The sequence below is a fragment of the Ascidia mentula genome, chromosome 3 (genome assembly GCF_947561715.1).
Source record: "Ascidia mentula chromosome 3, kaAscMent1.1, whole genome shotgun sequence".
Classification (NCBI taxonomy): domain Eukaryota; kingdom Metazoa; phylum Chordata; class Ascidiacea; order Phlebobranchia; family Ascidiidae; genus Ascidia; species Ascidia mentula.
In genome coordinates, this window is record NC_138568.1 from 13,620,410 (window position 1) to 13,634,120 (window position 13,711).

At 34.7% G+C, this 13,711-nt stretch overlaps 1 protein-coding gene across 2 annotated transcripts; it reads right to left on the reverse strand.

Annotated features, from left to right (window-relative positions):
- LOC145893829 (uncharacterized) lies at nt 1-13,401 on the reverse strand. 2 transcript variants are annotated; one of them, XM_082982191.1, is made up of 28 exons: nt 13,223-13,401; nt 12,818-13,009; nt 12,458-12,605; nt 12,255-12,321; nt 12,037-12,070; nt 11,815-11,883; nt 11,073-11,240; nt 10,793-10,870; nt 10,655-10,717; nt 10,277-10,414; nt 9,973-10,108; nt 9,759-9,806; nt 9,462-9,524; nt 8,704-8,772; nt 8,406-8,468; nt 7,957-8,148; nt 7,734-7,881; nt 7,328-7,479; nt 7,126-7,188; nt 6,810-6,872; nt 6,701-6,745; nt 6,112-6,306; nt 4,696-4,872; nt 4,392-4,551; nt 3,747-3,851; nt 2,389-2,527; nt 1,011-1,124; nt 1-810 (listed from the first exon to the last, which is right to left on the reverse strand). In XM_082982191.1, the coding sequence occupies exons 2-28, from the start codon at nt 13,004-13,006 to the stop codon at nt 736-738; spliced, it is 2,961 nt and encodes a 986-aa protein (XP_082838317.1). In that variant the 5' UTR covers nt 13,007-13,009; nt 13,223-13,401; the 3' UTR covers nt 1-735. The 2 variants fall into 2 exon arrangements, 1 of the variants encoding a protein (XP_082838317.1); XR_014401520.1 differs by having other exon boundaries at nt 776-810; nt 1,011-2,084.
- Nucleotides 13,402-13,711: the final 310 nt, after the last annotated feature.

Sequence of the window (13,711 nt, forward strand, 5' to 3'; positions counted from 1 at the left end):
CAGTGTTTACTTCAGGTTGTTCAAAAAAACGCACAAATTGATCACACATACGAACGCTTAACACAAAACACAAACCGGGTCGGGCACAAGCCAAAAAAATATCATTCGCAAAATGCAATTTGGGCAAGTTTTCGCTTGATTAAATATAAAGCTGTGTAGCACTTCGCTAAATGAGATGAATAAGGCACGGTGAGTCTGACTAGCGCACCAGCTTAACAACAAGTTGGATGCAAAAACGTTTTCGGAACAAACTTAACAGGAATTTTTGATTCATTTTTGAAAGTGTTAGGCAGCAAACAGATTTTTACGAGGGCAGATGAAATATTTGACTCAAAACTTTATGTGGACTTGCTTAACTGACAAAAACTCAAAACACGCTAATTAAATAACGACAAAAATTATACTTTAATGGTGTCCGCGAAAACAAGCAGTGTGCGACTGTAAAGTAGAAAATACAAGTCATTTCATAAATCGGATAACTACGATAATTCATTTACAGGATTCGCACGCTGATAACTTGCTACACTTCGTAAATGCGGACGAACGAGCCATTAGTTTGTGTATGATTGAACAACGTTTTGTTAACTAAGATGCTTAACCGCAACGTCGTAAGCTTTTCGGGAATATTTCGCTAGAACAACGGGTAGAATAAGGATATGCAGACACGTAGTAAATACGTTTAATTTTGCGAAAATAATGCAAGTTTAATGTTTTCCACTATACCATCCTCGATCACTAACTCCCGAACATGAGATAGAGAAAGAGGGAGAGAAGAGCAATCAAGATGGCGGCGGTAACATATCGTCGATGCTGGAAAAAAAACATGTTTTCATATGAAATAAAAATGTAAAAATTCAGAAAACTTGGCGAAAAAAAATAACTGCAACAAATCAGTATATATGAACATAAAGTCAAAGTCGTAGACGAAAATGCACTAATTTTCACGAATAAATCAGTGAAAACTATAAACCCAAAAGATGAATCAAGTCTCTCCGTTAATATAATCTTACCGCTATCGAGCCGTCTAATTTCTGGGCGTTTTCCTCTCGCTCTCGTATCAACTGCTGACATCTAGTGGTCACCTCAGCGAGCTCCTCGTTCTTGTCTCCCATCGACGTCACCAGCTGATGTGACGTCACGCCGTGTCACGTGATTGAAAGGGTGAAAAGAGAAAAGGAGACAGCTTGTTAGTGAACAGTGTTAATGGGGGCAGGCGTATCGAGATGACAAAGCATTTCGACTAAAAGGCCGGTTACCATGCGAAATCGAGCGCAGTCAGTCAGGAGTTTGCAGGTAGTTTGTAAACAACTACATCCCGAACCAAGCTTCAGCGATAATGCACAGTGTTACATATTTTATTCACCATCACCACTTAAAAATATCACAAAAAGGCAAAAAAAAAAAAATTATCATAAAGCACTGTTTATTTGGACTACAGAAAGTAATCTAAAAAAACTCGGGATAACCACTTTTACCAATTTAACTTCATTGCAGTTATTTTGTTGTTTTTCTTTCTTAAACAAAAACAACTTTAGTGGTGTAAAAAGCACCTTACAGCGTGCTTCTTAACGCCGGTAAAATAAAAATATATGTGCACGCATCCAAAAGATGGTACACATTATCTTGAGGCCAATAACACCGCACGGGCAAGAACAGACACGTCACCAACACATTATAAAGTATAAAATGTCTTTACCACTAACAAAGCTCATGAGCATTGCTTTAATAAAAGCTGCAATGATATCTTTACTATTTTGTAAATACCGTTGCAAAAGCGATGTTTTTCATTCACTATTTCAGCACATGAGCACTTTTAGGTTTTGCGACTGTTGTGTGTTAAACTCACCCCAACCAAAACCAAACAATCATTTGGAATTAGCAAATCAGCAACCAATCGTTGGGCGAGAGTTAGACCACGTGATCAGTTACGAGCAATGAAAATACTACCATCGAACGCTACATGTTAGGACTGGTTAATTAGTATTAATAGCAACTGGAAAATCTAAGAAAGTGGGGACAAAACAAGCGATGAGGTCGCTAGTGAGTTTCTACTACTGCGTGGTGGGAAGTCACGTGGTCTCCACCTGCCAATGGGAAACAAGTACGTTTAGTTTGCTTGTTTGATACTTTTGATGCTGAACGTCTGCCTCCCCCTTTGTATTGATAACTCGGGTTTGAATATCACATCCATGTTGCTTGCAATTGAATAAAGGAAATTGTCCCTGGCATGGTTTTTGCACGAGCGTTTCAAACGAGTTACAATAAACTATTTACACATTCAACTACCAAGAGTATCAAATTGATTGTGAGTCGAAACAGTCGAAAGCCGGTACCTTTTCACGTATGGTAAAGCAACAGTACTTTATCGGTAAGCAAAGTTAATTTTACCTTTTCTCTTTCTTGTAAGGATTTTTCAAGAAGGGTTTTGTTTGATGATAATTCTTTTTGCAAAGCTGCTTCTTTCTCGGCGCGAGATTCATTTAACCGCTGGAGCTCAGTCTCTATTTCATTTTTCTCACGCTGTGCCCTGAAAATATTAAAACAAGGTAATCATTCCACCACAGAAATTTGAGAGGTTGAATTCTAAACTTCTAATCTGCTCAAAATGCAAATTTATCAACCTTTCAACCACAGAACATAAAAGGGTTTCCTTGAATATTAGATATGTTGATGCGTATATTACACTTATATATATTACACACACTGTAGTCTGCTTTAAAAATGTAAATTCTACTAAAAGTTTCCCTCTTCTAACTGCTCTGCATGAGCACGTCCCCTGTTCTATAATAATATATTCTAACCATTCTCTAATTCGCTGAAGTACACTGCAATGCACAGTCAGTTTCACGTCATTGCTATCTGTGGGATGACGCAGGGCGTCTTCGTGGTCTACGAGTCCAACCAGCTTGGGCACGAAAACACCATTGTTACTGTACGTTCCACTGTGGGCGCTACATGATGGAACAGGATCAAACCCAACCTCCTCGTCCACTCTAAGTTCCGTTTCATCAAGTAAAGGCAAATTATTTCCTTCACATTTTCTCATAATCTCATTAAAAATAGCGTCGGACACTAAGTCCCTCTGTCTGTTTTTGTTTGAAGGTTTTGTCGGTCTGTCAGCAATGATTGTAACTGTGTGGTTTTGTAAATTCCGAGCCGAACGTCTGGGAGACGGCGGAACCAGTTTACTCCGGTTTGATCTGGTCGAACTACACGGGGAGATGTTGGAAAGGTCGGAACGTGGCGTGGAGCGAACTGACGTCACTCGTGAAGGCACAGGAATTCGCGATCCCCGTCTCAAATTTTCGGGAACAGACGACATTGTATGACGCTACAACAGCATTTGCATGATCATTATTGTACGCTATCACCTTGCAATTTGAGCAATTCACAGTTAAATTTTGTTTGCAAATATATCCACATCTAACTGAAGTAAACTTTAACTTCCAAACTGACACAAAAACAATTCCGAGGGACATCTGCAAATACCTAAACTTGGTTTCGTTTAATATCTGTTGCCATTCTGACATCTGAAAACTCCAACTTAAACCAGCACTAAACAGAGGTACGCATCAGTTGGTTAATCTAGTTGTTGTTATTATTATTGAGTGTGAATGACCTGACTTTGTTTAAAGGCTCAACCTTCTCTTACGTCCCAAAATACCAGCTGTAAAGTAGCAGCACTGGTAAAGAGGCCACTTGATTTGAAAATATTCACAAACCCCTTCACTAGTCAATCTACTTACGTCTGTAACAGGTTGGTAAGAGCATCAAAATCAGCTTTTACGACGTTCTTCTCTTTACTGCATTCGCTCAACTCTTCGTCCAACCTGGCGATCTGATTCTCTTTGCTGAAAGGTAAGCAAGCTCGGTAATTGTTGTTTTGTCGATGGGAAGGACAAAACACATGTGATTATGTCGAAACAAACAAACGTAACCGAACAATGGGGATTGTTGTTAAACAATGCTTATGTTTTCTCATAAGCGGAGTTTGTTTAATTGTATCCAGCCATAAATTAAACGGTTTTAGTTCGGGACAAAGAAAGTGCAACATTAGTTTGTTTTCCTATGATGAAAATGTTTCAAACACTTTAAACGCGGTTGTGTTGAGCTTAAATATTGTTTCTTTGAGAACATTTAAAGTTATTTACAAAAATAATTATTATAACTATAACTTTTATTCACTTTTTCCGCATCTTTATGAAAGTTAACAAAGTCAAGATTTAAGGTTTCGGTGTGATCACCTACTACAACGGAAACTTCTTCAACAATCTTATAATTCTCATTACATTTTAGTAAATATTACTTGTTTCATAATTACAATGAACAAAACAAGTAAAGTTTACAACTTTTCCTGTTTTGCTTGCTTCAGATTTAAAGAAATGACTCACGCAATAAGTTGATTTGTGTAATCTTCCAGTTTGCCTTTCAGTTGGATTTCATTTTCATTAGCAGTGTTTATAAGTATGATCTGTCTTTGAATTTCTCCTTTTAGGGATTCAATTTCACTTGCAGAACCAGACAGATTTTTTGCATCTTCATCAACCTTGCCTGGCAACAAAGATTTGCCAACATTATAACAAACAGAAATGCAACTTCTATGTTGCAAAAGTTACACAAACAAACATGAAACCCTAAAAGTTCGGGCACTACAACCTATTACTTTGTACATTATAATCTGCCACTTTAACAAACCTTTCAAAGAACATATTTCTTGCTGGGCTTTCTCTAAAGTCTGTTGATGGGTATTTAGTTTGTTTTCCAGAGTTGAGCATGTTCCATGACGTTCCTGGAGAGTGTTGGAAAGTTGTAAAACCTCTTCTTCCAACGTGGGGACAACTGCAGCAGACTGCCTTGCAACCATCAAATCGCCTGCAAAACAACAAACATTAAACAAAAAATAGCATAAATCAACATTACTTTTGAAGTAACATGGAAATACATGGTTTTAGACAACCAAACAAACATAAACTGTACACAAAAATCCTAAAAGATTATAAACTTTAAACCCTTATAGATAGTACATTAGTTAACTGTGTGATGTTGCACAAAACCAACAAAAAGTTTGTGGTCTTAAAAGAAAAACATTTATATTGACAGAATAAGTTTTAACATTTTCACAAATTACCTGATATGGGAGGACACCAACAACAAAATAAGTAATCTCGCAACTTGTACAACGCATTTTGAAAAACAACCAATAATGAAGTCATAATAAACATAAAATCACCAAGCCTGCCATTGTCACTGAACAAATCCATATACATAAGGTTTGTATCGAAACATGTTTTAGACAAGTTATTTAAAAGTGAGAATATAAAACATGCAATCCAATCGAAAGCATCCACAAAAATTTGCTTTCTGTACTTACAAAGCTTTAAAACTATCCAAGTTTCTATAAATAAAGAATGTTAGTTAGCTTCAAATTAACTAGCAAATACCAAACCAGACCGATCTGCATTCAGTCCATTTGGCGAGTCCTGTTAAATATGCCACTTTCATTTGTCTCATGCATTTTTCTGAAAATTGACTGCTACAACAACAGTTCAGCTACTGCAGCTTGTCATCTGTGATAGGAAACAACAAAAACCCGCACAGTGCAACCCTGTTTCCTGAAAATGCTTGGGACGCTGTCTTCACATCATTGACATGCTTAAATGTCATTAGCTTGCATTAGTGCAATAGAGTGTAACAGTCAACCTCACATAATGTCTACCAGTGTGGTTATTAGAGAGGGGAAGCATCAGCTTCTGCTGTTGATCGATACAGACCGACAGTCGAGATCAATGAAAATTTGATTAACGATCCTGCCCAAAACGTTTGAGCATTTTCTCAATTAAATGAATGTAGAGAGAATTGAACAAAACGGATAACTCTGTGCCATTGTTGATGGACAAACTATAGTGATGCTTATGGAACTAACCCAACTGCAATATTTAAAAAAAAATAAACTCTGGAAGAAATTGTGGTAAAGCTTTGATACAAAAAAGTGGTAATCAAAATTTATAAGGGTGCTAAAAACAAGTCACAACAATAAAAATCCTAACTATAATATCACTAGATCTGGAAAGTAAGTAACTTATCAAACAATTTGTTTTTCTTAGTGCTTACTTTGAAGTTGCAAGACCTCCTCTTCCTTTTTGACAAAGTTTTGCAAAGTTTTTTCCAGCTTTGCTGAAGTAGATTGAAGAAGTTCTTCTTTTTCTTCTAATTTCACTTCCAAAGTTCTGTATGTATCGACAGATGCAACGGAGTCTTCTGTAGCTTGAAGAAGTTCTGAAACCACCTCTTCTACATTCAAGGGAACTGTAAAAAAAAGTGTGAGTATAAGTGCCAAAATTTGAACTGTCTTCCAGTGCAAAATCCCAATCAATAAAGGTTGAAACAACATAATAATAAAAATAAAACATGCATTTGGTTTTAACTCGGAGAATAAAAATACTGGCCCGAAATGGTGGTAAAATTGACATGAACAAACAACTAACCATGACCTACAATACAGACATGTACAAGCAAGTTAATGCTAACTGCATCGTGAGCAATCAGTTTATTTATAAACATTACTAGAATTGATAAAAAGCACCATGTAGTGCTAATGTTTTAGAACTACTAAACTCTTGCAACTAAAGCCAAATGTGCAGTATATTGTTGTAAAGATTTTACTCGTGTTGGTAAAAGTATTATGAAAACACAAACTTACCTGATTTCTCCATGGCAGCTGCTAAGTTCATAGACTCAATTTGCTCTGAAGGATTTACAACAAAATTAAACATAGCCCCAAAAAAAGTTTCACACAACAATCCAGGTACCTTTCAAAATGAAGTTTTCTTCTTGCACTGCCAAGAGTTCCTTGTCAGAACTTTTAAGCTTATCTAAAAAGTGAAGTGCTGATTAGAGGACGCACATGTGCAACCTAAAGCTAAAGCTGTATGTACGTAGGCATGATATCACAGTCATGAATAAACAACTTATCCCTTAGGGACACTTGAAAGACAACTAATGTGGATAGTTGTCTGCCGCAGAGCGAATAATAGACCAGGAAGGTGGGTTCTTAGTATGTTTTCACAACAACATCAAAAAGCTCAGTCAGCAGAAGAGTTGAATACAAAAAACATTGAAACTTACTTTTAAGTTCCCTTAACTTGGCTTTAAAAATGACGAATGTCGTCGGCAAGATACTGTTTTTATCTGAAAGTGAGTAACATTAAAACAGTCTGTTCTAATTTTTAAGAATTAATTACAAGTAATTTCCTTTTATTACAAGTGCATTTTTCAAAAGTTTATTTCGTTGACTGATTTGTTATTTGTAAAGTATTTTTTAATTCACCATCAGGTTCAAGTTCTTCTGCTTCACTTGTACTTTCTGATGAAGAGTTGTGGCACATGTTCAACATCAATTCGGACTCTTCCACTTGAAGTCGAACATTTTCTTCACGTTCAAGCAAACTTTCCCTAGCGCTGAGTGCTGCCTGCAGCTCCCTTTTTATGCAAAAATTTTGATAAAGACTAATTTTTAATTAAATAATTGGTCAGACATGTAGTAATTAAGTTCTTAAATGGAATATCTTTAAAGGTTTCGAGTTATAATTTTAACCAATGAGTAGGTTTTGTAACTTTGTTTCATTAAAAAATTAAATGACACAGGTCATCAATTTAATACTCATATTAAGTAACTAAGTTCAATACACGACAACATTTTTTTATGTTTTTGTTGACAAATGCAATTACCGTACCTGCTAGCTTCATTGATTTCAGCTGTCTGTCTGTCTCTATCTTCTTGTATTTTTACCATTTCATTCTCAGCATATTTTCTGCTCTCTAGCTCCTCTTTGTGGGCATCTTCTATTTCCTTCTTGCTTTTTTCAAGAGTAGCAACATAAGCTTGAAAAAAAATTGTGTTGAAACTTCTTAATTTTATAAAAAGCCTAATCCTAAAAAAAAAAGTTACCAACATACCTCGCAATTCCGCCATTGTTGCATTTTTACAGTCAAGGTCTTGTTGCACTTGACTGAGCTGATGTTTCAGATCATTTGTTGCTTGATGCAGCATTTCATCGATTTCTTCATCTTTAGTTTTAAGTTGAGCTCTCAATTCAGAAACTTCATTGATGTTTTCCATCACCTCCTCTTTATTACCAGATAAAGTTTCTATAGTATCAAAAAAGCAAGTGAAATTGCACCATGTCATATAAGTATCCATTATTTGCAGTAAATAGGTCAAACAATATAACGAGACACAGACAAAAGATTATCACCCACAATTCAACACTAAACCAATTTCCAAAAAAATACATGTTACATGCCTCGTAAAGAAAATGACACATTCATGGAAACATGTGTAAAACAGATATTTAATATCTTGTAAACATGTCAGTTTAATCTATTTAAAAGAATGCAGGAATTACCTTTTAGGTCTTCAATATGATTGTGATTATTCTCAATTATGTCCTCTTTAATTTCCACATCAACTGTCAAAAATGTTGGTTTACTGATTGTTGAATGTATTTCAAAACATTACAGTTAACATTTTTTGAATGTCCAGGAATTGATAACTTTCAGTTTAATATCATTTGAAAATGCTATCAAGTAATCCACAAAAGCACAAATTAAATTAATGTAAAATGTTGTATTTATCATAACTGAATTTATTGGATATATGCACAATAGTGAAATGCTTCATAGATTCTAGTGCTACATACTAACCTTGAATCCTTTGTAGTTGCAGCAGTTTTGTTTTAAAGTTGTGATTAACATCTGCAGAGTTGATTAGATCTAAAACAACAAAACTTCAGCTGTAAAAAGCACAAAATGATGCAGCTGATGCATGAATTTGAATGCACAATCAGCCTCTTCTATTCAAAAACAAGCAGGACAGACTTGTTCCTGTATTTTTTTACGACAATTTCACTTCACTGCTTTTATTTAAGAGGAAAAAGATTTTCAACAAAGTTTGCAGCTAAAAATGCAACGTTTTTACAACAACATTTTGCACTGTACTAAGTTTGTTCCTTAAACACACATTGTTAACTGCAACTGATGCCAATCACTTCCTTCTAAGAGCACGTGGTGTTTCCTAATTACCCCTCTATTAAAATTATGGTGGTAGATGGTTTGGCTGCACTAGAGAGAATGGTCTACTCATCTTCCCAAAAATGCATAAACGTCAACAATTACTTCCAACACACTAAACTGCATGCTGGTAATGAATTTTTAATCTGCTGCTCCACAAAATTGAACTATGTAAATTTAATTATGTGACGCTACACTTGACCAGACAACGTGTCTTTAGTCGCAGCCAACCAACTGTACGATTGGCAAAGTTCACCAGGAAGTGCAGCAGAAGAAGCAAACAAGTTCTGCAATTAATCAATACACAAGGAACCAATATGTACATTGCATTAGTTTGCAAACTCGAGTTTTTTTTAATCAATTGCAGAACAATATGTACATAAATTGCTAACTTGTTAACTGTTCAGAATCGTTCAACAACTCCTCCAAACGGTGTCCAAGATCAGTTTGTACACCTAAAAATACTTCAATAAATAAAATACAAATCATCCCATTGTAAATAAATTATTTCATAAAAGCAAGGCCATCGTAATTTACAGCAATGCATGGAAGTTGAGCAATTGATATAGCGGCAAGTCTATGAAAGAGCATTACCAGCAACTAGTTGGGCACAAAACCAAGACAGGAAGTTTGTGACAGACAATAATCGTTTTCAACATTTTGCAGCACTTCGCAAATGTCATACATACCTCGTTCTTCTACAGAATTGTTGTTTTGCAAATGGTTGTCGACTTGTTCTACAATGTTAAAAAATATTTTGCTTTATTACAAATTGCTATTAAAAATAGCCACCTGCAATCATTTTTGCCCTTCTAAAAATTTAAAAGTGTGGAAATAAAAGTTTCATTGCTATTTAGCATTGACAGCTACATAAACCATGGTGAAGTCGATTAATCTACATACCATTTTCAATTTTAAAAGCCTGAAATGCATTTGAAACCGTTTCCTTCTCTTCTGATATTTCATCAATCCTGCCTTGCATTTCCTCTTTACTCTGCTCAAGTTCTATGACGGTTTCCTTGTTTTTCCTTTCCATTTCCTGAATATTAGGAAGAAATTGCAACTACAACCAAATTTAGGACACTGATTTTACATATTTGTCAATGACCAACATTGATGCTTGTCATGCAAGAGATTTAGAGAAGACAGACATGATTACAGAAAAATAACACAGTTCTATGTTCAAATTAAATAAAACATTCTGTACCTGGAGTTTTTCAGAAACTTCTTGAATTTCTTTGATTTTTCCTTGATGAACTGTTGCAAGTTCAGTGAGTTCATTTTGTGTTTGTTCGTGCATTTGTCGGAGATGTGTACATTCATCCTCAGTATTACTTAACGATCTCTGATAAAAACATCAACCCTATAAAACCCATCTGGTATGCAGTTTCTCCATGACAACCTACTCAAGTTCAGGTTTGTATTGTTATTATTAATTAACATGTTGGATCAAGCATGTGACATTAGAAATATACCATCAACACCTTCTTCAAAATTATCTGCTCTAAACAACCCAATTACTTAAAGTTAAATGTTTACAATGAAGATTTTGCTAACAAAAATCTCAAAAGTAATAATTTGTCACCTCTAAGTTAGACAGTCTGCGTACAGCCTCTAGTTTTTCCTGTAAAGCTTGCCGCAATGTTTCCTAAAGAAAACATACACAGATTTAAAGCACCCATGAAAAAATAAGTGATTGTTGTAAGAAAGTAGCTTCTATCACCTTGGAAGTTTTTTCATAAATGTATTTTTCTTCTTGAATCTGTTGCAGTTGTGTTTGTAAAGAATCTTCATTTTGGGACTAAAAGCAACAACAGGATTATAAACAAATTGAACATTATACAGGTAATTCATAATTACATAAACACACGTTTCCCAATAATTCTGCACATACCAGTTATGAATATAAAAACTTATTTTTTATTTAGTGTAACCAGTAACAGTTCGGTTTCTATTCCTGATGAATTTTTATCAATCGTTGGCCAAGAAACACAAAAATATACCTTATTGAAAGTTTGAAGTTGATTCTCCAAAAACTCCAAGCGAGACAATAGCCGATCTTCATCGATTAAAGCTTGCCATCCTTTTTCAGATGCATCGTGGGAGGTGACGACGAGTCGCTGTAGAAGTGCAAGTTTCTGTTCCAGCATTTGCTCTCGATGCAACGCTTCCTACAAATAACAAAACAGAAAGTTTTTGTAGATTTAATGTCATAGTTAAAATTTTATATACTGATTCATTAAAAAGTTAAGACTTATGCAGATTATGGTGTAAAATTGACTATTGAAAGTGGAGAACTCTTTATTTTCGCTCATTACCCTTGGTTTGCTTATTAATAAAATGTCTACAAACAAATAATATACAACACTAAAGTAATGTTGACAACCTCAAACAATAACATCAACTGGGAATCAGCATTTTTCACCAATTTCTTCAAAAACTCATCTTCACTAGCTGCAGATTTTTCATGTTTCCTCATAAGCGAATAAAGCGCATCCATTTTGATTGTTATGTATTCAACACATTATTAGAAAACTTTGCCTTGTAACTAAACTATGGCACAACTTGATGCCTTTTGCTAAATGTATTTCTATTACACTCCTTGATTAAAGCAATTTCAAGCTTATAAGCTTAGCAATTTCAAGCTATTAGCATAGTTCTTGATTGGTTGTGAAGTATTAAAGCAACACACTAATGTTTCATCAAAGTGATCCTACAAAAACTATTAGAAAAACAAATGCATACTTGCAAGTACTGATGCAGTTGATATAGATCTTGGGATTGAACAACAGGATATATGTTGTTGTAAGGCACCTGAAAGAATTCAGTTTGTAATGTCAATTGGCAAAAATGACAGTTTGCAAGTTGTATATAGTATATGTTGGAGTACTAGCATATGTTGGATATTTTTATATCTGGTGAAATCTACAATGTAATAAAATACAACGGTCATTAAAGTAAACAAACCTTGTCCATGATTTGATTGTTCCACGCATGGTTGCTAAACACAATAACATCATAGTAAAAACATCAAAAATATAACCTTACCCTTATCCATGTTTTTTTTACTTTGACAAGTTGCAAGGACTTCAAAAGCCTTACGAAGTCACAAGCTAATATTGTCAATTAAGCATGCAATTGTGAACACATATATATTTACTGAAAAAATATTTTGAAGTATATACCTCTGTTTTGCTTCTTCACCATTTGGCAGATAAAGACGAAGTTGGGATACAATGCATCCATGTGTTACTGTAAACAAAGCAATCCGTTACACACAAGGAAAATTGATTTGAATAAACATATAATAGACACAACACATCTCTCTTTTTGTAGAGGTGGATGAACTCACAGTTGTGATTTGAAATCAGCTAAATGTTATGCTAACCTTTTTTTGTGTTATCAACAACATCAACACCAAATTGAACAATGTCGCATGAGTTCACTTCCACAGCTGGACTTTCTTCTGATGCTTTACTGAGACGTTGATTGTTCACAAATGTTCCATTGCTACTTTTTGTGTCTTGAAGGTAAAACTACCACAATGGAAAAATATTTTCAGACAAAAAAAATCATTTGCAATAAACTTTTATGCTATGACCAATTTACTCTAAAAAAACAGGTTTTAAGAGCACATGTTTTACATGTTCAAGACATAACAGGCCAGTCAGCAAAACGCTTCGTTCCAGCTATGTCTGAAAAGTCACTCGGAACTTGACTCATTTAATAAATTGTACATAAATCTTACCTTTCCATTTTCATACCATAACAGTGCATGGTTTCTGGACAAAACCTTGCAATCAAACACAGCATTGTTAAGGGAAGGTCTACATCTTGCAACAGATCTTCCAATTTTTGTTGGTTCTTTGAGGGTGAGTTGTCTGTCTTGGAATGGGTGAGAGTTTGGTCGACAGTGAAAGAATGCAATGGCAGTCATCAGCTATGCAAAGTATATTTTTCTAAAAAATCAGATACGCAAAACACAAATTGACATAATTTAAATCAGAAAAATTAAAAAACAATTTGAAATAATCAATATGCTCATCTTGAAGAGCTTGGAAATATTTAATAGGTTTTGCTTTTTGATTTTCTTCACTTCTGAGCATATTTAATGTTAATATTAGAAATTGTATGGCAAACAATAAGAACTTACGAAAAGTGTTGACAATTAGGTGTGCAACACACAGCTGAACTTTTAAGTAAAACGGTTGATAACAGGTTCAAAAGATTCAGTTTAATATCCATAGATGTGTTATATCTTGATGGTCATATTTTCTGTTGAACTTTATGCACATAATTCTCAAAGAACTTGTATGAACCTTACAACATTGGTGGTCTGCATATATACAAATTGCAAAATGTTCAATTGTTAAGTGAATAATAAGTGTAACAATGTTTGCAAAAGTTTCTTGACACGGTAGGCTATAAGGGAAAGAAAGCAGTATTTTTTCTTTTTCCCAAAAAACAGTAAAAAAACAATGCATTTACTAACAGTATCCCAGTTTTTTACTTGGCCTAGCACAAAAATAACAAAGTGAGGAGACAACACGGGACTCGAAGCAGCCTAACAAACTCTTACTGCCATAGAACTTTTACTATGCCATTTAACCAAGTGCATAATGTGAACAAATCGTACTTTAAA